General features: G+C 41.7%; 1 protein-coding gene across 45 annotated transcripts in view; it reads right to left on the bottom strand.

The window, feature by feature from the left end:
- EPB41L3 (erythrocyte membrane protein band 4.1 like 3) overlaps positions 1-25,661 on the bottom strand; it is a 474,479-nt gene that overhangs the window by 122,706 nt on the left and 326,112 nt on the right. For all 45 annotated transcript variants that reach the window (XM_069731098.1, XM_069731103.1, XM_069731129.1 and 42 more), the window contains exons 4-6: positions 17,257-17,361; positions 10,252-10,294; positions 2,381-2,456 (exon numbers count right to left, since the gene is read on the bottom strand). In XM_069731098.1, coding sequence (XP_069587199.1) covers positions 2,381-2,456; positions 10,252-10,294; positions 17,257-17,361 — 224 coding nt within the window. The remainder of the gene's footprint in view (positions 1-2,380; positions 2,457-10,251; positions 10,295-17,256; positions 17,362-25,661) is intronic.

Here is a 25,661-nt window from a genome sequence, read left to right as displayed (position 1 = left end):
GCTTGGAAAACAGTTTAAGGCTATGTTCACACTAGCGTTCGGCTAGTGTGCGTCGCGCTAGCGTCGGGCGACGCAGCGGCGACACACGCGTCATGCGCCCCTATGTTTAACATGGGGGACGCATGCGTTTTTGCTTGTTGCATTTTCCGACACGTGCGTCTTTTTTGACGCTAGCGTCGGACCAAGAAAACGCAACAAGTTGCATTTTTCTTGCGTCCGAGTTTCGTCAAAAAACGACGCACGCGTCTAAAAACGCAGCATTTTTGCGTGCGTTTGCACGTGTTTTTCGGTGCGTTGTGCGTCGCGTCGCCGACGCAGCAACGCACAACGCTAGTGTGAACGTAGCCTAATATATATGAAGGGTTCTTGACTTTAACAACAGATGATGTCAGAAGAGAACAGGATCCACTATGTCTGATTTTGGACTGCAGATTCTTTGGACTCTGTGAGAAAAGTTGCTGCCAGAGAATACTGGCAGCGGCTTTCTCATAGAGAAGATAAAAGCCAAATAAGCATGATGTATAAGTGACAAGGTTCACCCGATTATTTTTTCTGCCTAATGCAGACAGCCACCTTAAAAAAAGCTGGAAATTTAGAGCTTGTCAGCATCCAGACACGTTAACTGTACTTGGCTAATGTACAGAAAAAATATGCACTATCCACTCCTAATCTAGGCAATGAACACAATCTCCATGGCTATGATGTATTGCAATACCTCATTCTTTATTAAGCCCCCAGCTAACATGTCTGGTAATAATGTCAAAATAGGGGCATAAACCAAGCTTATATTACAATTATGAAATCACTAGATGGAGGCCCGATGCTATCGCATCAGGAGGGCGGTAATGTCACGATGGGGGCAGGCTTTGCCGTGTTGAGAATCTCTCCCCCTATGTGCTCACCCACCTATCCACTCTCTCTTTCCCCATGTGCTGACTTCTCCCATCTGTGCTCTCTTCTTTGACCTGTCTTCCCCTTTATGTATTGTTTTTGTCCCAGCGATGCTGTTGCTCTTCAAGAATCTCATTTGCCCGTTGTTGTCTTCGACGTTGTGCCTTTGCTGCTTTCCTTTCATTGTCATTGGCGTAATTTTTAGGAGGAGCCATGCTGGTGTTGATATTTGCTTTTTAAAGAGGTTTTCCCACGAACGAAAGTTCATTTTAAAAATTGTCTGTGTCTGACCGTGTACAGAACATACCACAGCTCCTGGGCAGGGGAGGAAGCAAAAGACAATACTAACATTACAGCAGGAGATCGCAGAGGATACATTTTGTGAGGTAAAATATTGTTTAAAAACAGTCAGTGAAATATTTTAACTGACAAAATGGATCCTCTGTGATTCCCTGCTGTAATGTCAGTATTGTCTTTTGCTTCCTCCCCTGCCCAGGAGATGTGGTATGCTCCGTACACAGTCAGACACAGACAATTTTTAAAATGAACTTTCGTTCGTGGGAAAACCCTTTTAATGTGACCGGCTTCCTCTGCCTGTAGACACGTCGCGCATCTGTCCCCGGGATCAGCTGAATGATTCACTGCACCTGCACGGAATTCACGCAGGCGCAGTAAATCAGACCATCACCATCTTTGTGCAGACCGATAGCGGCGGTCACATTAAAACCGCACATGCGCTCCTCCTGTACAAAGATGGCGGCAGTCACTGAATAATTCGCCTGACCCCAGGGGCGGCGTTTTCGCGACAGTGTTCCGCTGGTGGTACCGGAGTATACAGTGTGTGTATGGTGTGTATAGTGCATAAAGTGTGTGTTTGTGGTGTGTACAGCATAAACAGTGTGTGCTTGTGTGTGTGTGGTATGACGGTGTTTTGCTGGTGGTACCGCACAAGAGGCTGGTACCACCAGCAGTTTCCATATTGAGACACCCTTCACTTGGGTGTCCCAATATGGTGGTCGGTGAACTTCCGCCGCTTGGAATTCTGGGATTCGGACACATCTGGATGGAACAGGATGTGAAAATATTACAAGGTAAGTATATATTAAGATAGGGAACAGGTTAAGGAACAAGCAGAGATTATGGTGCAGATTCCTAAACTAGATGAACTTCAACAGCTGACATACTGCACTTGTCTTAGTCTGGTACAGAGTTAAAATTTTCATTAAGGACACCAGTGCCACCACTAATGGGCATAAGGATTTAGTGCTGTGCTAGAGCTAGTCATTAAGAGAACCATTATCGTGTGTACATCCTCAGAAGCACCGAGCTATACTGACAAGAATTCTGTATAATCGTTATTATGATCCATTTTTCTAAGGTTTTTATCCCCATCTAAAAAGAGACAAAATAAAAGCCAATTTTATAGCCATTTAAATATTTCAGAAGCTGGCTGGAAGTGCGCAAAGCACTTTAAAGAAAGCATAAATACCTGGTTATGTCTTCTGAAAGCTGGGAAGGATCGGGTGGGTAGAATTTCACATTAAATGAGAAGTGCCAAGAACCATCTGAAAAAAGGAGACAATAAATAATCTGACACTTACTTTTATTACAATATCATCCTGAAGTCCTCATGTAACAAGTGATGTGCCCATTTCTGTGTCGCTTGTATTAGAGGAACACAGAAATGTCTGCAGACGTAAGATTTCCGCAAGTATTATATCATTTGAGACCCAGCATGCTGCAAAACTACTTTCATAAGGACTGCAGCAGGAAAATGCTGGAAGATGCAAGGTCATTATGGTGTACAGAAAAGCAGCAAAATCCAGATCCGAGTGAAAATAAAAGTGATGGGTGAGAATGCTGCTGGGAAGGATGCGGAGAGTGCGAGACATACGGGCACAATTCAGCTAAAAATAAAGGAGATAATATGCCACAGAGCAGCAGCGTAATTATCATTGTGCCAGTGCACAGGACTGGGGCGCTGGAGGACAATACAACTGCGTGAAATTTCTATGTATGTATATTACTTATAATAGCAAGAGCACAACGGGACACAAAACTAATATAATCTGTCATGTTTTGCTCAGTTTGGTCATGGTTCTTTTCTCATATACAGAATAGTGTAGTCTGCATAATAAAAAAACATGATGAACACACTATACGTGAATGGAAGCCATTATTCATGACAAAAAAACATCTCTCGAGACATTAATGTCCATTGATACATTATTTCCTTCAATTGTAGATTGCTATCCTGTGATATGTGACCTGTGGATTTGTGGCACGCAGCCCCACTGACTTCCTGCTGGTCTTCTTTGCCATTTTTTATTACATTTATTCATTGAACACATCCGGAATCACCACATAGTATTCATAGACTGTGTTATTTATCTCGCGGAGACGGAGCGTCTCTGCAAGATAAATAAACATGCTGCGGTCTGGAAAGGCGTGCCGCATGTACGGTTACGTAGGGCCGCCGGATGCGGCCCTGCACGCATAGTGGAGACGGGATTTCAGAAATTCCCATCTACTATGCTGTAACATCTGGATGCTGTGGATTGGACGCTGCAGATGTACGCAGCGTCCAATCCGCAGCAAATACACTGTGTTCCAAATTATTATGCAAATTGGATTTAAGTGTCATAAACATTTAATTGTTTTGTTTTTCAAATAAACTCGTGGATGGTATTGTGTCTCAGGGCTCAAAAGATAACTGAAATCAATCTTAAACACATGTGATAATTAGTTTTCCAGGTTATTCTAATTAAAGGAAAACTACTCAAAAATGATATCCAACATTATTAAGCAGGCCAAAGGTTTCAAGCAATATGAGAAATAAAAAGGATCTCTCTGCTGCTGAAAAGCGTTAAATAGTGCAATGCCTTGGACAAGGTATGAAAAAATTAGATACTTCACAAAAACTTTGTGATCATCATACTGTGAAGAGATTTGTGACTGAAACAGAGCACAGACAGAGTTCATGCAGATAAAGGCATATTGAGGAAGGTTTCTGCCAGACAAATTCATTGGATTAAGAGAGCAGCTGCCAAAATACCATTACAAAGCAGCAAACAGATATTTGAAGCTGCTGGTGCCTCTGGAGTCCCTCGAACCTCAAGGTGTAGGATCCTTCAAAGGCTTGCTGTGGTGCATAAACCTACTATTCGGCCACCCCTAAACAGTGTTCATGAGCAGAAACGGTTGCAGTGGGCCCAGACATACATAAAGACTAATTTTCAAACAGTCTTGTTTACTGATGAGTGTCGAGCAACCCTGGATGGTCCAGATGGATGGAGTAGTGGATGGTTGGTGGATGGCCACCATGTCGCAACAAGGCTGCGACGTCAGCAAGGAGGTGGAGAAATCATGTTTTGGGCCGGAATCATGGGGAAACAGCTGGTGGGGCCCTTTAAGTTTCCTGAAGATGTGAAAATGACCTCTGTAAAGAAAATAGTGTTTCTGACTGACAACTTTCTTCCATGGTCTAAAAGCAGAAATGTGCCTTCAGGAGCAAAATCATCTTCATGCATGACAATGCCCCATCTCATGCTGCAAATAATACCTCTGAGTCATTGGCTGCTATGGGCATAAAAGGAGATAAACTCATGGTGTGGCCACCATCTTCCCCTGACCTCAACCCTGTAGAAAACCTTTGGAATATCATCCAGCACAAGATCTATGAGGGTGGGAGGCAGTTCACATCAAAACAGCAGCTCCGGGAAGCTATTATGACTTCATGCAAAGCTGTACAAGCAGAAACTCTCCAAAAACTTAAGAATGCAAGAATTGTGAAGGTGAAATCAAAGAAGGGGTCCTATGTTAACATGGAACTTGGCCTGTTAGGATGTTTTGGAGTTAAATTGCTTTTTTGTTCAGTGAATGTGACCTCCTAATGCTGCAAATTACACAAATAAGGAAACAGGAGCACATGGGCTACTTGCACAGTGAACAAGTCTGTAGGAACATGTTCACACACCACCAAGAAACTTGAAGACACAAAAGAGCATAGTAGAACCAAAAACACTCAGTTTAAAAAAAAAATCACAGTAATCTGCAAGTGCTAGAAAAAGATGTAAAAAACAGGGTATTTGGTTGATACGTTTTTTTCAAAAAATGTATGCTAAGCTGCTCCACCAATCGTCAAGGAATACCCATATCAGAGAAGTCCTAACTGCTCTTTTGTGTCTTCAAGTTTCTTGGTGGTGTGTGAACATGTTCCTACAGACTTGTTCACTGTGCAAGTAGCCCATGTGTTCCTGTTTCCATAATTGTTCTCTTGTGTCTACAAGACTAGGGAGTTACCCACCACTCCTCTTGGGCTATCTGCACAAAAGCTGTTCCACTCAGCATGTCCACATGGACTTTTCCTCTCTGAACCCTGTCCACACAGGTAATATACAGATGATCAGGTTTTTAAATACATCAAATAGGGATTGCATACATCAGTTAGGACTGCTCTGATATGGGTATACCTTGACGATTGGTGGAGCAGCTTAGCATACATTTTTTGCAAAAAACGTATCAACCAAATACCCTGTTTTTTACATCTTTTACTAGCACTTGCGGATTACTGTGATTTTTTGAAACTGAGTGTTTTTGGTTCTACTATGCTCTTTTGTGTCTTCAAATTCCACAAATGAGCATTTTCAGTTCTTTAAAACATATCAAATGTTTAGAAATTCTACTGTGCCTAATAATTTGGAACAGTGCATTATGAGTTTTTATTCATTTTGGAGATTATACTGTTATCATTGGGAGGTTTCTTCAATAAAATTTGATGTATACTCTAACGGGTGACGACTTTTATTAGACTGACTGTCACTTGCACCGACCATTTAGGAAAAGCCGAGAAAAATGTAATCTGCATAATAATTTGGAACATAGTGTACTGAAGGAATCCGGACAGTGGAAACATAGCCTTAGACCTGAGGAAGGAACAAGCTCAGTGTTTAAATGGGTAAGATTTATGTATTTATAGATTAAAAAACAACTCTATCTTTGTTACTATTTAATCAGTAGTACTTTTAAAGATTTTTCCCATTTTTTTACTTTTTAATGTAACTTGGCTGATGATTATGATTTCTGTGACTAGCCGTAAAAGGGGAAACAGCAGCAGGTTAACAATCTGTGCCTAAATACATTAAAATGTGAATGTGCCTAATATTAATATTCTTTCAAACAAGGCGAAGGCGGTGAAGAAGTAGCACATTTTCAAAGCGTTTCAGTTCTTTTTCATAAGCAGTGGCAATTATATTAAACTAAGTTGGTCAATTTTAACATATTTATTGCAAAGGAAAATTAATAATCAAATGATCTCAATATTGTCAGAGCACTTACCGTATATACTCGAGTATAAGCCGACCCGAGTATAAGCCGACCCCCCTAATTTTGCCACAAAAAACTGGGAAAACTTATTGACTCGAGTATAAGCCTAGGGTAGAAAATGCAGCATTTACCGGTGAATTTCAAAAATAAAAATAGATGCTCCATACCGTTCATTATTGCCCCATAGATGCTCCATATACAACTGTGCTATATAGAATGCTCTGCACCGTTGATTATGGCCCCATAGATGCTCCTTATAATGCTGTGCCATATATGCTCTGCACCTTTGATTATGGCCCCATAGATGCTCCTTATAATGCTGTGCCATATATGCTCTGCACCTTTATGGCCCCATAGGTGCTCCTTATAATGCTGTGCCCCATATATGCTCTGCACCTTTATGGCCCCATATATGCTCTGCACCTTTATGGCCCCATAGGTGCTCCTTATAATGCTGTGCCCCATATATGCTCTGCACCTTTATGGCCCCATAGGTGCTCCTTATAATGCTGTGCCCCATTTATGCTCTGCACCTTTATGGCCCCATAGGTGCTCCTTATAATGCTGTGCCCCATATATGCTCTGCACCTTTATGGCCCCATAGATGCTCCTTATAATAATGCTGTGCCTCTTATATGCTCTGCACCTTTATGGCCCCATAGGTGCTCCTTAGAATGCTGCTGGTGCTGCCATAAAAAAAAAAAAAATCACATACTCACCTCTCTTCTCAGGACGCCGGCGCTTTCAATAATTACCTGCTCCTCTGCGGCTCTGTCTCCAGCACTGACGCTCAGCAGAAGGCGCGCACTGACTACGTCACAGCGCCCTCTAACCTGAGCGTCACTGCTAGAGGACGCTGCAGACGGAGCCGCACCGGAGCGAGGAGCAGGTAAATATAGCGCAGCGCTGCGCTCCCCTTACCTGCTCCTGACGCGGTCCCTGCAGTCCCTGGCTTCCCCGGCGCTGCAGCTTCTTCCTGTAATTGAGCGGTCACATGGCACCGATCATTTACAGCAATGAATATGCGGCTCCTCCCCTATGGGGGTGGAGCTGCCTATTCATTTCTGTAATGAGCGGTGCCATGTGACCGCTCAGTGCAGGAAGAATCTGCAGCGCCGGAGAAGCCAGGGACTGCAGGGACCGCGCTGGGAGCAGGTAAGTATGATTACACAGCCCCCGCTCTCCCTCCCCTGCTGACACCCGGGTATATGACTCGAGTATAAGCCGAGAGGGGGACTTTCAGCCCAAAAAAATGGGCTGAAAATCTCGGCTTATACTCGAGTATATACGGTATTTCTACTTCTTAAAATCTCATATTAATGCGTATTACGTGTTTTTTTAAGTGTCATTAATTTAACCTATTATGACAACCACTTATGAGGAGACCATTGTTAAAGGAATATAGGCTTTTCTTTCACCAAGTACATTTAATCACTTGTGACTCAGTAGCCTCAAAGATAAAACATTGATTATTCAAGGATGGCTTGAAAATATTCTAGTGAAAAAACACATTTAAGGCCACTTTTCATTATCAGATTTGAATTCAATTCAAAATCATTAAGAAATTGCTCATTTCTTAACTGAACCTGACAACTTTTGAAAATATGTAGAACAGTGTATCAAAACAGGGTCATTCAAATTCCAGCTAAAGAAATTTGCATGACCCTGGTTCTTCTACAATAGGTCCTGTTAATCTTTTTCCTCAAGTCTCTATATTATTTATACACTTCACACACAGTCATGGCCAAAAATTATAGCACCCTTGAAATTGTTCAAGAAAATTGAGTCTTTCTCCCAGAAAATTATTGCAATAACACATTTTGTAATGTACATGTCTATTTCCTTTGTGTGTATTGAAACGAACACAAAAAAAACACAAATTTCACACAAAACCTCCAAAATGGGCCGGACAAAATTGTTGGAACCCTCAACTTAATATTTGGTTGCACACCCTTTGGAATAAATAACTGCAATCAATTGCTTCTTATAGCCCTCAACAAGCTTCTTACACTTCTCAACTGGAATTTTGGACCATTTTTCATTGCAAACTGCTCCTGGTCTCCGAAATTTGAAGGCTGCTGTCTCCGAACAACAATTTTAAGATCTCTCCACATGTTTTCAATGGAATTAAGATCTCGACTCATGGCGGGCCACTTCAGAACTCTCCAGAGCTTTGTTGTCATCCTTTTATGGGTGATTCTTGAAGTATATTTGAGGTAATTGTTCTGCTCGAAGATCCATGACCTAGTACGCAATCCCAGCTTTCTTACACTGGGTGCTACAATGCGACCCAAAATCCATTGGCAGTCTTCAAATTTTATGATGCCTTCCACACAGTCAAGGCACCAAGTGCCAGAAGCAGCAAATCAACCCCAAAACATCTTTGAACCTCCACCAAATTTGACTGTTGGTACTATGTTCTTTTCTTTGTAGGCCCCATTCTGTTTTCGGTAAACAGTAGAAGGATGTGCTTTACCAAAAAGCTGTATCTTGGTCTTATCTGTGCCCAAAACACTTTCCTAAAGGATTTCGGCTTACTCACATACATTATGGAAAAGTGCAGTCTAGCTTTTTATGTCTCCGTGTCAGCAGTGGTATCCTCCTGGGTCTCCTATCATAACATTTCATTACATTCAAATGTTGACGGATAGTTTGTGATGATGCTAATGCAACCTGAGCCTGAAGGACAGCTTGAATTTCTTTGGAACTTGATTGGGGCAGCTTATGCACCATCCGGACTATCCTGCTTTACAACCTTTCATCACTTTTCCTCTTCTATCTACATCCAGGGAGATTAGCCATAGTGCCATGGGATGTAAAGTTCATGATTATGTTGCGCTACCAACAAGTCACACCAAGCTCCTCCCCTTTCCTGATAAGCCCCACACATGTCCTTTTCATGTGGAAAACCTACAATAAAACTTCTCTAGATATTTAGCATGACTTACAAGGTTACTGCTCCCATATCACAGAATTGTCCACATGTCTTCCCTGTGATCCTGCCCACAATAGCAACCTAGCATAAGTGCCCACTCCTCAGTCAACACCCCCTTTGATGGGCCACTAGATCTCCTCTGTCTGTTCTCTTGTCCCTTCCTATATAACTGCCAATGATATATACTTCACCTCTCTTAGGCTACGTTCACATTAGTGTTGTGCGGCGAAGCGTCAGGCGCGGCGACGCATGCATCATGCGCCCCTATATTTAACATGGGGGGCGCATGGACATGCGTTGTATTGCGTTTTGTGACGCATGCGTCATTTTGGCGCAACTGTCAGGGCGCAGAGGACGCTGCATGATGCAGTTTTTTCTGCGCCAAAAATCATGCAAAAAATGAACGCATGCGTCACAAAACCCTGCGTTGTGCATGTGTTTTGCATGCGTTGTGCGTTGAGTCGCCGACGCTGCACCGCACAACGCTAATGTGAATGTAGCCTTACCACACCTCCCGTGTTCCTTCTTTTCTCCTCCAGGGCCAGATTTTTCTAATCCATGTCTGCTTCTGCTGCAACCTCCTACCCAATACAGACATAGTGGACGCAGCCAGTGATCATCTCCGTACAGGAGATGATCTCATATCATCAGGACACTAAAGACGCTGACTGTGTAAGTGCCAGAATCGATAGAAGGAGGAGGCAGGGAGGGTCTGAAGAGTCTGGGGGCGTGATGTCTGTTGTGACATTATGTCAAGTCTCTGCCAGAAAGGAAAACTCTAGACTGGGTGTGAGCAAGTCCTCCAGAATCAGGAGAGAGCTGTTTACATCCCCAAATGTGGTATCTAGGCAATGGTGCAGAATGCTGACAGTGAGTATGTTACAAACTGTCAGCATTCTGCAGCCTAGGTACACAGAATAGGAAAAAAAGAGTCAGACCTCTCCTTTAACATTTTCGCGTAGCCATGATTGCCAGACCTACTCAAAAAAAAATCTGCATATTTCATGTCACTACTACCTACTAAATCATACTGATGACAATCTCCAATGAGTTTAAATGTTGGCACACTCATCCTACAACGCTGCATGGGTATAACTTACTTCGTGTTTGTTTCTTGATTTCTTTAGCAGGATCCAACCAGTTCTAATAGAGAAGACAGAATAATAAAAAATGTTATCTAATGACCATAAAACAGTGAAAATGTAAGCTGTAATGCGCATTGTTCTTATAGTCGTGATATATCTATCTGTAAAGTATGAGGCCTGCATATATAATCAAGATATGTTAATAGAAATGGCTTAAAGCACATGGGACTGTAAAAAATCTCTGTTAGGCACTAAAGTCTTACTTTGTGAATCTACACCTTATGTTTTGAAATCATTAGACAATAGATGCATGTTTTCTGTATCGGCCGTATAATCTACAATTCACTGACCTCAGCTGACAGACAATGCAGATTAAAAAAATGTGACTACAAAAACATAGTACAGTATGTAGTATGTAGTAATATAGTAGTAATATAGTATAGAACAGTTATTCCTCCATCTTAGGCATTTGGGATGATCATACAGATAACAAGCTGTGGTCTCCTGCTCTAATGGGAAAGGTCTATTAATGTATTAAATTTATGGCCATTCACGCAAGTAGATGCATTTAATACTAAAGGGGAAGTACACAGGGAAATGTGAAGTTTGCTTCAATTTTGCACAGCAAATTCAGCGGTATGTAAATTTTCGAAGTTGTACTGAAGTCAATACAATACTTACTGTCTGAAAGAATAAAAAAATGAACAATTAATGGTTGAATTTGGAAGTACAGTCAAAATAACTTAATGCTACTTATACACCTTAGATACAGTGCCTTGCGAACGTATTCGGCCCCCTTGAACTTTTTAACCTTTTCCCACATATCATGCTTCAAACAAAGATACCAAATGTAAATTTTTGGTGAAGAATCAAAAACAAGTGGAAGACAATTGTGAAGTTGAACGAAATGTATTGGTTATTTTAAATTTTTGTGGAAATTCAAAAACTGAAAAGTGGGGCGTGCAATATTAATCAGCCCCCTTTTTTTTTTTCAGTGCAGAAAACTAACTCCAGAAGTTCATTGAGGATCTCTGAATTATCCAATGTTGTCCTAAATGCCTAATTATTATTATTATTATTATTGTTATAGCGCCATTTATTCCATGGCGCTTTACATGTGAGGAGGGGTATACATAATAAAAACAAGTACAATAATCTTAAACAATACAAGTCATAACTGGTACAGGAGGAGTGAGGACCCTGCCCGCGAAGGCTCACAATCTACAAGGGATTGGTGAGAATACAGTAGGTGAGGATAGAACTGGTCATGCAGCGGTTTGGTCGATCGGTGGTTACTGAAGGTTGTAGGCTTGTCGGAAGAGGTGGGTCTTCAGGTTCTTTTTGAAGGTTTCGATGGTAGGCGAGAGTCTGATGTGTTGTGGTAGAGGGTTCCAGAGTAGGGGTGATACGCGAGAGAAATCTTGTATACGATTGTTGGAAGAGGAGGTAAGAGGGGAGTAGAGAAGGAGATCTTGTGAGGATCAGAGGTTGCGTGTAGGTAAGTACCGGGAGACGAGGTCACAGATATATGGAGGAGACAGGTTGTGGATGGCTTTGTACATCATGGTTAGGGTTTTGTACTGGAGTCTCTGGGCAATGGGGAGCCAGTGAAGGGATTAACAGAGGGGAGAGGCCGGGGAATAGCGGGGGGACAGGTGGATTACTCGGGCAGCAGAATTTAGAATAGATTGGAGGTGTGCGAGAGTGTTAGAGGGGAGGCCACAGAGCAGGAGGTTGCAGTAGTCAAGGCGAGAGATGATGAGGGCATGGACTAGGGTTTTTGCAGATTCTTGGTTGAGGAATGAACGGATTTGTGAAATATTTTTGAGTTGAAGTCGGCAGGAAGTGGAAAGGGCTTGGATATGTGGTTTGAATGAGAGATCAGCGTCAAGGATTACCCCGAGGCAGCGAGCTTGTGTGACTGGGGAGAGTGGGCAGCCATTTACTGTAATGGATAGTTTCATTGGGGGGGGGGGTCGCGTGAGATGGGGGAAAGATGATGAATTCTGTTTTGTCCATGTTAAGTTTGAGAAATCTAGCAGAGAAGGATGAAATAGTGGACAGACATTGCGGGATTCTGGTTAGTAGGGAGGGCAGATCTGGTCCAGAGATGTAGATCTGTGTGTCATCAGCATAGAGGTGATACTGAAAGCCATGAGATTCTATGAGCTGTCCCAGGCCAAAGGAGTAAATGGAGAAGAGCAGGGGCCCAATGATTGAACCTTGTGGGACTCTGACAGATAGGGGGCGAGGTGAGGAGGTGGTGTGTGAGTGGGAGACGCTGAATGTCCGGTCTGTTAGGTATGATGAGATCCAAGTCTGTGATGCCAAGGGATGAGAGGGTCTGTAGTAATAGGGAATGGTCCACTGTGTCAAAGGCAGCCGACAGGTCGAGGAGGAGGAGGAGGACAGAGTAGTGTCGCTTGCCTAATGATAATAAATATAATCCACCTGTGTGTAATCAAGTCTCTGTATAAATGCACCTGCTCTGTGGTACTCTCAGGGTTCTGTTTGAAGCACAGAAAGCATCATGAAGACCAAGGAACACAACAGGCAGAACCGTGATACTGTTGTGGAGAAGTTTAAAGCTGGATTTGGATACAAAATGATTTCCAAAACTTTAAACATCCCAAGGAGCACTGTGCAAGCAAGCATATTGAAATGGAAGGAGTATCATACCACTGCAAATCTACCAAGACCCGGCCGTCCAGCTAAACTTTCATCTCAAACGAGGAGAAGACTGATCAGAGATGCAGCCAAGAGGTCCATGATCACTCTGGATGAACTGCAGAGATCTACAGCGGAGGTGGGACAGTCTGTCCATAGGACAACAATCAGTCGTATACTGCACAAATCTGGCCTTTATGGAAGAGTGGCAAGAAGAAAGCCATTTCTCAAAGAAATCCATAAAAAGTGGTGTTTAAAGTTTGCAATAAGCCACCTGGGAGACACACCAAACATGTGGAAGATTGTGCTCTGGTCAGATGAAACCAAAATCGACCTTTTTGGCAACAATGCCAAACGATATGTTTGGCATAAAGGCAACACAGCTTATCACCCTGAACACACCATCCCCACTGTCAAACATGATGGCGGCAGCATCATGGTTTGGGCCTGCTTTTCTTCAGCAGGGACAAGGAAGATGGTTAAAATTGATGGGAAGCTGGATGGAGCCAAACACAGGACCATTCTTGAAGAAAACCTGTTGCTGTCTGCAAAAGACCCAAGACTGGGATGGAGATTTGTCTTCCAACAAGACAATGATCCCAAACATAAGGCAAAATCTACAATGGAATGGTTCACAAATAAACGTATCCAGGTGTTCGAATTGCCAAGTCAAAGTCCAGACCTCAATCCAATCGAGAATCTGTGGAAAGAGCTGAAAACTGCTGTTTACAAACGATCTCCATCCAACCTCACTGAGCTCGAGCTGTTTGCCAAGGAAGAATGGGCACGAATTTCAGTCTCTCGACTAACAAAACTGATAGAGACATACACCAAGCGACTTGCAGCTGTAATCACAGCAAAAGGTGGCGCAACAAAGTATTAAGTTAAAGGGGTCGAATAATATTGCACGCCCCACTTTTCAGTTTTTGAATTTCCACAAAAATTTAAAATAACCAATAAAATTCATTCAACTTCACAATTGTGTTCCACTAGTTGTTGATTCTTCACCAAAAATTTACATTTGGTATCTTTGTTTGAAGCAGGATATGTGGGAAAAGGTTGAAAAGTTCCGGGGGGGGGGGGGGAATACTTTTGCAAGGCACTGTAGCTAGTCACCATATACACATTATCAGTATATACTGGTAGACTCCAAAGCCAGGAAGTCAGGGACAACTTGATGTTACAAGACAGGAAGTCAAAGGATTATCAGCCAGAGTTCATGTAACCAGGAGTCTTCAATTACAGAAGGATTTAGGAAAAAGATACCGTATTTACAAAAAGTGCTTATCTGTGGTATTTAGTTCACAATAAAAGGACTTATAAAGTAGTGGCCAACATGTTCCATTGTCTAGTGTTTGACATTGCCTCATCTCTTTCTGCTATACAGCAACCCTGGACTGCAAAGATTTTCTACCAATAACAGAGCATTTTCTTCTCCGTCCTATTCTCTCCAATGCTGTGTCCTAAGGCATAGACATGTACTGGCAAGCCTAAAGGCCCCGTCACACATAGCGAGATCGCTAGCGAGATCGCTGCTGAGTCACAAGTTTTGTGACGCAACAGCGATCTCATTAGCGATCTCGCTATGTGTGACACGTACCAGCGATCAGGCCCCTGCTGTGAGATCGCTGGTCGTGTCGGAATGGCCTGGGCCATTTTTTGATCGTTGAGGTCCCGCTGACATCGCTGAATCGGCGTGTGTGACGCCGATTCAGCGATGTCTTCGCTGGTAACCAGGGTAAGCATCGGGTAACTAAGCGCAGGGCCGCGCTTAGTAACCCGATGTTTACCCTGGTTACCATCCTAAAAGTAAAAAACAAACGCTACATACTTACCTATCGCTGTCTGTCCTCGGCGCTCAGCTTCTCTGGTCTGGCTGTGAGCGCCGGGCAGCCGGAAAGCAGAGCGGTGACGTCACCGCTCTGCTTTCCGGCCGCTGTGCTCACAGCCAGACCAGAGAAGCAGAGCACCGAGGACAGACAGCGATAGGTAAGTATGTAGCGTTTGTTTTTTTTTTACTTTAACGATGGTAACCAGGGTAAACATCGGGTTACTAAGCGCGGCCCTGCGCTTAGTTACCCGATGTTTACCCTGGTTACCGGGGACCTCGGGATCGTTGGTCGCTGGAGAGCTGTCTGTGTGACAGCTCTCCAGCGACGCTGCAGCGATCCGGATCGTTGTCGGTATCGCTGCAGCGTCGCTATGTGTGACGGGGCCTTAAGCCTGTCCATACATGCTGCTATGAGACAACTTTAGAATACAGGAGGATGAAAGGGCCGAACATGATTGGAAGAAGAATTCCGTGAATAGGTGTCAATACAGAGAAAAAATAATCTCTGTATAAGAACAAGCACTTAATACATAAAAAATACATTCAGCCCCTCATAAAATATGGTTTTCTATTTCGTGATGTGACATTCAATTTGACACTGGCATCACACAAAATTGACAACATCAGGGAACAATCTAATTCTATTTTGCGTCTTTTTGGTAATATTTTGTAGTTAAGTGTAACAGATGTCCTAGAAACAGGCTAACAGCACTGGAACAAAATATATCAACAAATGTTTTTGCCCTTCTAAAACTGAATTTGTATAAAAAAAATAAATTCGAATTTATTGGTTCATACATATGGAAATGCAATTAGTAAGAAGGTGTTGTCAGAATCTAAATGAATACCTGATATCAGCTTGAATGCTGGAGAGCCTTGCAGAGCTTTCAGCAACAAAGGCCAGCTTATAATTATTTGGCAATTATGTATGCACCTGCCAGCTACAACAGCTCGCCTTAGGCTTTGCTCTCTTCTAATCACTTACTGAAGATGAAAGGTACATGGCCAGCCTGCAGATTGCTAGCACATCAACATCAAACCCATACTAGCTTATACAAACCTTTTCTGATATAACTACACATGCATTATCAGGGTCTTTTAAAAAACTTTAAGGTACGCTCCTTACTTAATATATTTGAATCCAAATTGCAAAGATTTAAAAAGTTAAAAAAAACTATTCCACAACTTCGTGTGGAATGACTGCCATGCACAAAATATATGACCTCATAAGTGACAAGTGCCGAAAATGTACAAAACTGTGGGGTTAAAGGGACTCTGTCAACACAGAATGACTGTCACGGAGGGGACAAATCATTTATACACCTTCTCTCTATCGCTACCTTCACCCTCTTCTTTGATTGACAGCTTTGGCTTCATAGAGCAAGATAAGAGCAGGGATAGATGGAAACCAAGCAGGTGGGTAGGTGTATATAAATGATTGCCCCCGCCATGATGCACCAAGTGTCTGTACTTGGTTTGAACAGTCATTCTCTGTGGACAGAGTCCCTTTAAAGTCTAGGACCAAGCTCTGTAAAGCTCCAGGTCCTACAATCTAGCGTGGAGAGGTCGGCTCTCCGGCTGTCAAGACACAGCCAATGACCTAGAGGAAAAGACAAAAGCGGTTTATTATCTGATGAGCGCTTATGAACCAATTACTAGTTTTCCATTGAGTACTAGCTTTCCATGGAATTACAGGGTTACAATATTTTCAAACTACACTGGTTGTCCAGGAAGAAATGAACATTAAAACCACCTGTAGTAGATTTTAGACAACGTTCCACATTAAACTTCGGATACTTGTTTTATGCCATAAAGAATCCTAATGGGAAAAAAAATGTTGATAGAAGCCATGATGTGTACAATAAAATATGATGTAAAATGACTATTAGTTTTTTAACAAGTGTCAAATTCAAGTTAACTTAATGTCAATATTTTTCTTTTTTCTTCTGTTTTGGAAGCAGACACAGGACTATATAAGCCAAACGTCTCAAGTAGTTACAGAGAAGAACACAACAATGGGCTTTACTGCTAGAGAAGATTTTTTTCAAATGGCATCAACTTTTACAAAGTTGAGTCCTTCTAGTAATCACTGTCTTGGTGATATGTTTTGGGTCTAATCTGCTTGCATTTCTTATTCGGATTTGGAATTGTGAAAATATTTAACACACATTATAGATGGATTGAAGTTGCAAAAAAAGGCTGAAATCTAAGCACTGCAGCATACAGGTTGTACCTCAAATATGAGCTAATCTACTTTCTATAATATAATTATAATAACAGTTATAGTATTTATAATTACTATTTGCAGTGTATGATAATGGGAAATGGCCTGGGAGCGTTGGTACTTTACTGTCTAGGGTAAGTGCGGCTTGAACATAGTGTACATGTAAATTCATGTTTAGTTTTATTCTAATACATTAGACACATATCTGGGCACCGTTATCACCAGGTAGTACAGAGTAATGGAAGTTATTTTTATTTTACAGATTTCACCTGGAATCTCTGTGATGAAAAAAAAATACCTTTTGATTTTCCAAATCTCTATACACCAGGCCAAAATAGTCTTTTTCCAATAGGTTTAAATGTTCACACACTTTATCGAAAAGAACTTGACCTTTTGACCGTTTCTGCAAAAAAGAAAGAATATGGTTACATTATTACAAGCACTCAAACATTTCAGTACCGTATAATTCCCAGTAATGCTAAAATAGCCCATAGAAATTCTAAGTAAGCTCAAGGACGCGGTCAAAATGTCAGGCATAAAAGAATACATGATTTTAGCCAAGACAGAAAGTTTCTTTGCGATTACCGAGTCAATTGATTTAGTCTTTTTTTTCCCTGTATAGTTTGTGATTGGAAATATCAATATAATGGATGAATGCAGTTATAATAGTTATTGCATTATAGTAACTTCCATGAGACTAATAGATAAGACCTCAGACCCCTGGTTAGTTAGCCGCAATCACTGGAATCTTTACCTAGAAATACGCCACCTCTTCTGAAGAAGCAAGAGTTTGGAAGATGGTTACAGTAATGTACACGTGGCCTCTTAGCAAAAAAATGGCGCTTAAATATCTTACTCAATTGGATATTCATGCCAATCTTCACAGATTGGTATTAATGATTATAGTTTGCAAAAAAAAACCTTTTGAAATGTAATGTTAATTGAAATGTTTTATTATTCTTCAGATATTAACCCCTTCATGACCTTGGGATTTTTCGTTTTTCAGTGTTCGTTTTTCACTCCCCTCCTTCCCAGAGCCATAACTTTTTTATTTTTCCGTCAATTTGGCCATGTGAGGGCTTATTTTTTGCGGGACGAGTTGTACTTTTGAACGACATCATTGGTTTTAGCATGTCGTGTACTAGAAAACGGGAAAAAAATTCCAAGTGCGGTGACATTGCAAAAAAAGTGCAGTCCCACACTTGTTTTTTGTTTGGCTTTTTTGCTAGGTTCACTAAATGCTAAAAATGACCTGACATTATGATTCTCCAGGTCAGTACGAGTTCATAGGCACCAAACATGACTAGCCATTTTCCGATACCCGTAGCGTCTCGATTTTTCGTGATCTGGGGTCGGTTGAGGGCTTATTTTTTGCGTGCCGAGATGACGTTTTTAACGATAGCATTTCGGTGCAGATACGTTCTTTTGATCGCCCGTTATTGCATTTTAATGCAATGTCACGGCGACCAAAAAACCGTAATTCTGGCGTTTCAAATTTTTTTCCCGGTACGCTGTTTAGCGATCAGGTTAATGCTTTTTTTTAGTTGATAGATCGGGCGATTCTGAGCGCGGCGATACCAAATATGCGTAGATTTTATATATTTTTTATTGATTTATTTTGATTGGGGCGAAAGGGGGGTGATTTAAACTTTTATATTTTTTTAACATTTTTTTTCAACTTTTTTTTTTTTACTTTTGCCATGCTTCAATAGCCTCCATGGGAGGCTAGAAGCAGGCACAACTCGATCGCCTCTGCTACATAGCAGCGATCTGCTGATCGCTGCTATGTAGCAGAAATGGAGGTGTGCTGTGAGCGCCGACCACAGGGTGGCGCTCACAGCCACCGGCGATCAGTAACCATAGAGGTCTCAAGGACCTCTATGGTTACAATGGAGACGCATCGCCGACCCCCGATCATGTGATGGGGTCGGCGATGACGTCATTTCCGGCCGCCCGGCCGGAAGCGGTAGTTAAATGCCGCTGTCTGCGTTTGACAGCGGCGTTTAACTAGTTAATAGGTGCGGGCAGATCGCGATTCTGCCCGCGCCTATTACGGGCACATGTCAGTTGTTCAAAACAGCTGACATGTCCCGGCTTTGGTGCGGGCTCACCGCGGAGCCCTGCACCAAAGCAGAGGATCTGACCTCGGACGTACTATACCGTCTGAGGTCAGAAAGAGGTTAAAGGCAATCAGTCAGTAGGTTTTTGCTGCCTCATCTTAGAGCAGCATAGTGTAGAGAAAGAGACCCTGAATCTAACAATGTATCACTTAGTTTATTGGGTGCGGCCATTCTGACAGTTTATAGATTTAGCAATAATGCAGTGCTGAGAAAGCTGCCTACGCCAACACCAGGTTCAGCGTGGACAGTCTATAGGCAGTGAGCTGCTTATCACAGAAGGGGCGGAGTCGTACAAATACAGGTTGGGGCAGGGAGGCTAGTCACAGCAATGTGGATCACTAGGTGATAAAACCTTCAGTCTACCTAAACAACAGTACTTACCCTAACATGTGACATTCTTGAATTCAGTGTTTTAACCCCTACATCATGCTGTTCTCAGATTACATAGCAAAAACCTGCTGACAAACTCCCTTTAGCATTTATTTTGTTTACAGCTCAAAAACCTTTGAGACCGACCAGATGACAAACACATGCAGTACTTACAAGCTGCTTTTATTAGTTTGTAAGCACTGTGCTGAAGATGGAAAGGGTTACTAGATCTGTTTTGGCGATGTGCTGTATAAAAAAAAGTGTTAAAGAAAAACTGTCATGTACTGAAAAAAAAAATGTATTCAAGTACCTTGTAAAAATCACTCTGCTCACCTGATTGTTTTTTTTTGCTTTGTGCTGAGTCACTCAATTGCAGTACTACTAGGCGTTTCTTCAGAGTCTTCTCTGGGAGCTTGAGCTCTGAGCCCTCCCACCCAGATGCTGCGAATCGCAGCTCAGGAGTATCTGATAATGATAGACTAGCTCCCAAGCAATGATTCGCAGTATTAGAGAGGGAATGGTGAGAGGCCACACTCCCAGAAAAACTCTGAAGGAACGCCCAGTTGGACTGCAGGCAGAGATTTCACATAGTGAACTCCAGAAAAAAAACAATTGTAAATATCCATGTAATGGAGTGACAAAGCGTAAAAGAGCAGCAGAATCTGGGGAGCTGAGAACTTTACAAAGTATGTAACTCCATGTTTTCAGCAAATCACAGCTCCTCTTTAATATATAAATAAATAACTGGAAATTATACTAAACAGTAAAGTGCAAAAGTGCATTTTTTTATATGTATAATCCGACACTATTCACCTATAACCCTTTAAAAGGTTATTGCGGTTCTAACAGTAATAAAAGTGCACCATTCTTCTGAAGGGTGGGTTACATGTAGTGGTCAGGCCTCCAACTATCTAAATGTTACCACCTATCCTGCACCTGTTTAAACCCTTAAAGCCTGCGCGATTTTGCACTGTCGTTTTTTCTGCCCCTCAGTCCAAGAGCCATAACTTTTTTTTTATGTTTACACCACCATAACTGTGTGAGGTATTTTTTTTTGCAGGACGAGTTTTACTTTTGAATAACAACATTAATTTTATCATGTGGTATACTGGAAAGCAGGAAAAAGAATTCAAGTGTGCCGAAATAGAAAAAAAAGCCCAATAATAATTTTTTTTTTTTTTTAACATAGTGTTCCTTTTTATTGTAAAAATAATGATATGATTCTCCAGGTCAGTACGATTATGGAGATGCCAAACATGTATGGCTTTTGTTTTACTTAGGTGGTGAGAAAAAAAATTAAAAATTTGCAAGAAAAAAAAATTGCTTGTGACGCCATGTTTCAAGATCCATAACGTTTTAAATTTTCAGGATATGAAGCTCTGTGGGGGCTTGCACCTAGAGCCAATGTACTTATTGACATCTTTTTGGGTTAGATACAATCACTTGTACTATACACAAAAATACTGTAGTATTGCTATATATAACAAAAATCAGACTTCTACGAACGGCAGCCACGAGCTGGCTTTCACAGAAGTACTGTCAGGACAGGCACAGGGATCTTCAGCAGACCCCTGCTAGCAACCCATCATCAATCATGTTACATGCTACATGTTAAATGCTGCGGTCTCAGATTGACAGCGGCATTCGACAGGTTAAAAGCCTTTGCCGTGCTTCGCCCAAGTCTCGGGTGTTAGGGGCAGATGATAGCTGATTATTACAGCCATCAGCTGCTGGCAAATTACGTTTTGAGTGCTCTGTGCTGTTTATTATCTTCATTTACTTGCAAACCATACACTCCATTTACATAGAACAGAAATACTACAATCCTTTACATCCTCTAACTTAACAAATAGATAAAATACAGAGAGTTTGTAAATTAGGCATTCCAGGCAGTTAGCGTGTCTGTGAGGCTACTTGCTAGTTATAATAGGCCTGTGGTCACTGCAGCATTTGCACTGTGGGAAGAACAAAAGGTCCACAGCACAAATAGCTAAAATTAACAGGCTCCACCACAGGTACTACACAAAAGAATTTAAATGCATTTTTCTTTTACTAAAGGGTATGATTTAACTTCTACACAGATGTATAAAGAACTAAGTATTTCAATCACATATTTGTTATAATTATATTATGTAGAGTGTTTTATTTTATAAACTACACAATATACAAAACTGTATATACATGTTCAACTCCACTTTCATTTCATTTCTTCTTTGTCATCTGACATTTACAAAACATAACAAAACTGAATTAATCTTGGATCCAAAACAATTTGGCACCACTTACAAAAATACAACTCTGTGTGCTTGATGGAAATGTTAAATGTGCATTTACTTGAAAAAGAAAATGTAGGCAATTTTCCTTTATTTGAGTAAGCGACGCGTTTTGCACACACCTCTCAGAGCTGAACAATAATATGATTCTGCAAATGCATGTAATTCAGGAGCTTTTCCTATAATGGAGCATGGTAATTGAATACGACCAGTACGTGACTCCTCAGGGGTTTCAGCCGGCAACTGCTGTCTACGATTTCCACCATTAGATATGACATGACATTCTTGTACAACCATAGGGAAGTCATGGCAAAAGTTCTGTCAACTTACTACTCAGCAAACAGCAATGGATCACCCTGGTGGCAGTACATCTCACACATGAAATTCCATCTGTCCTCAATCACTAAAAGTGTATTAACTATCTCATGGCTCAGTTTGGGAAATCTGCTTTACAGAAGAGTGACTGCCATGCAGCATGGAGTATGGTGCAGCTCTCCAGATTTCCAATTCCGTAGTTATTTTTATCATCAAAAAGCCATTAAACTTTATTTAGTAATACAAATCGGGAATATCTGCTGACAATTACATAAGGAACAGTGACTCTTGAAAGTCTTCCTGTGGGGATATCAGAGCTATTAAAAATAACCCAAGACTCCGAGTGTTATCGAACGGTTTTGCCCTTCACACAAGGCCATCAGCACAGAATAAATGCTGTAATTATAGTAATTATCAGAAGAGATCGCGAGTGCTGTTACACTTTATATATTATGGCTTTTTTAGCCTACTGATACATTTGAACCCACAAAATCATCTGACCCCTTGTACTGTTTGACAGTGAATAAAAATAAATTGTATTATTTGGGGAAAAAAAACCATCTAAAAGCAATACATCTTTACAGACAAAGCTACATAAAATTATCAAATTTTTGTTCCTGAAATAGAGGAGACCTTTTCTTATCCCTTTTCACATCAAATTTAATGTGAAATTGTCAGCAAGGCTTTACTGAGGAAACCTGGTGTACTGCAGAATATAACAGAGTAACACATTCCCAAGTATACCTATTCCGTTGTGATCCAATGATCCGTTGCACCGAAGCTTGTGGTTTAATCATATGCAAACTAGGCTTGCAAGTATACAGGTGGGCGAATCAGTGAGCTAATGTTATTACCAGGGTCAGACTGACCCACTGGAGTCTTTAATACTAGTTATGCTAAAGTCTAGTTAAGTAAAGTTGCATGGTTTAAAGAGGTAGGATGACGACAGATATCATGGCTCAGAGAATGTGTCACTAGTAGTTTTTACTCTTTAGCTCTATTTTGTCAGTATCCTTTTTTTTTTTACTGACCTGCTATTAATGGTCTAACATATTTACTTTAATCATTATCACTAATTCCTGATTACTTATCCGTTTATATGGACATTTAATTTTCTAATCTTTATTCATTCGATATATCCAAAGCCTTTTTTGCACAACATTAAGTACATTCCCCTCTGTGCCACAGCTGGCTGGCTGCGCGAGTAACCCCCGACTTCAGTATTGCTTATGTAACCCATTGCCTCTGGACAGTGCGCATGCGTGCACCTTGTAGCCCCGTTCACTTCCGGGAACCCTCCACTTCCGGGCCGAATGCGTTCCAGGGAGCGCGACACCAGAAGTGACGTTCATTACGGTGGCGCAGGGAGCCACATGTGCCGACTAATTTCACTGGAGGCAATTTGATTACGTACTCCCTCTCCTTTTGAAAAAACTGATTGGTGCCAGGGCATATAAAACATTACACTACCCCCTTCCCAGACACGACCCTGGAATAAGTGATGGCGAAACGTGAGGGGTGAGGGAGAACTGCCATCCATCTTTACCTGTGCTCCTGTTCCTGATTAAGGTATATAACATCCTTGTATATCCATATGCTCTTCATTTATGTGGTCCTTATAACTGCTCTGGTTTCTTGATCTACTCTTGCACTTTTATATTTTAGAGTTTATATATTTATATTATGATGTATTATACAAGAAAATTACAGAGGATTTTCCTCAACAGACTCTTTTCTAACAAATCAAACGAATAATTACCGTATATACTCGAGTATAAGCCGAGATTTTCAGCCCAAATTTTTGGGCTGAAAGTGCCCCTCTCAGCTTATACTCACGTCACGGTCGGCGGGTGAGGGGGAGAGGGCGCTGAGGCATACTTACCTGCTCCCTGTGCTCCCCCTGCCTGTCCCACGGTCTTCGGTGCTACAGCTCTTCCCCTGTTCAGCGGTCACTTGGGACCGCTCATTAAAGTAATGAATATGGACTCCACTCCCATAGGGGTGGAGCCGCATATTCATTTCTCTAATGAGCGGTAACGGTGACCGCTGATAGAGGAAGAGGCTGTGGCACCGAAGACCAGCTGTCCGGGTGAAGGAGCGGGACGCCGGGAGCAGGTAAGTATTACATATTCACCTGTCCGCGTTCCACACGCCGGGCGCCGCTCTGTCTTCGCGTCCTCTTGCTCTGACTATTCAGGTTAGAGGGCGCGATGACGTACTAGTGTGCACGCCGCCCTCTGCCTGATCAGTCAGTGCAGAGAGACGCCGAGATGGGACGCTGAGGAGCTGCAAGCAAGAGAGGTGAGTATGTTGTTCTGTTTTTTTTATTGCAGCAGCAATGGCACAGCTTTCTATGGCACATCTATGGGGCAATAATGAACGGTGCAGAGCACTATATGGCACAGCTATGGGGCAATAATGAACGGTGCAGAGCACTATATGGCACAGCTATGGGGCAATAATGAACAGTGCAGAGCACTATATGGCACAGCTATGGGACAATAATGAACGGTGCAGAGCACTATATGGCACAGCTATGGGGCAATAATGAACGGTGCAGAGCACTATATGGCACAGCTATGGGGCAATAATGAACGGTGCAGAGCACTATATGGCGCAGCTTTCTATGGTACATCTATGGGGCAATAATTTACGGTGCAGAGCACTATATGGCACAGCTTTCTATGGTACACTACGGGGCAATAATGAACGGTGCAGAGCACTATATGGCACAGCTATGGGTCCATAATGAACGGTATAGAGCATCTATTTTTATTTTTGAAATTCACCGGTAGCTGCTGCATTTTCCACCCTAGGCTTATACTTGAGTCAATAAGTTTTCCCAGTTTTTTGTGGCAAAATTAGGGGGTTCGGCTTATACTCGGGTCGGCTTATACCCGAGTATATACGGTACTCTTGATCCAAACTAATATATGGGCAGGCATTTTGATTTGGCTTGGTACAGGGTATTTGTAATTCCTTACAATTTGAGCATAGTCATACCTCCATTCTCTATATACTATTTATGGAAAACACTTCCTCCTTCTGGGAATTCTGCTTTTTTAGGCTGCCGTCACACTAGCAGTATTTGGTCAGTATTTTACATCAGTATTTGTAAGCCAAAACCAGGAGAGGAACAAATAGAGGAAAAGTAGAATAGAAACATATGCACCACTTCTGCTTTTATCACCCACTCCTGGTTTTGGCTTACAAATACTGATGTAAAATACTGACCAAATACTGCTAGTGTGACAGTAGCCTTATAGTTTTTTCAATGCATTATTTTATTAATATGTTAAATAAAAATTGTTTTTATATTTCACCTTCTGGTTCTCTGCATCGGCTATGGTTATGTAAGTCCAAGCTTGTGTTTATATAAACACAGGTTATGCACAATCTTCTCTGACAAAACGATACATCCATCTAATAAGCATCCCCTGCACTATAACATAATGCCTGCACATTGGACTGCATTTTCATGTTGACAGAAGACCTGCTACCAAGTAAACTTTGGCCAGATTTTGATCTACCGTAATTTTATTTTCATTGTTTGAATATTCAGTTGTTTATTTTCAGTTTGGTTTACATCTACCATACGGTTCCAGATATAAGAGTTTTTTACTTTT

Source organism: Ranitomeya imitator, chromosome 6 (genome assembly GCF_032444005.1).
Source record: "Ranitomeya imitator isolate aRanImi1 chromosome 6, aRanImi1.pri, whole genome shotgun sequence".
Taxonomy (NCBI): Eukaryota; Metazoa; Chordata; class Amphibia; order Anura; family Dendrobatidae; genus Ranitomeya; species Ranitomeya imitator.
The sequence above is the reverse complement of the archived record's forward strand: the minus strand, read 5'-3'. Positions and strand labels throughout refer to the sequence as shown.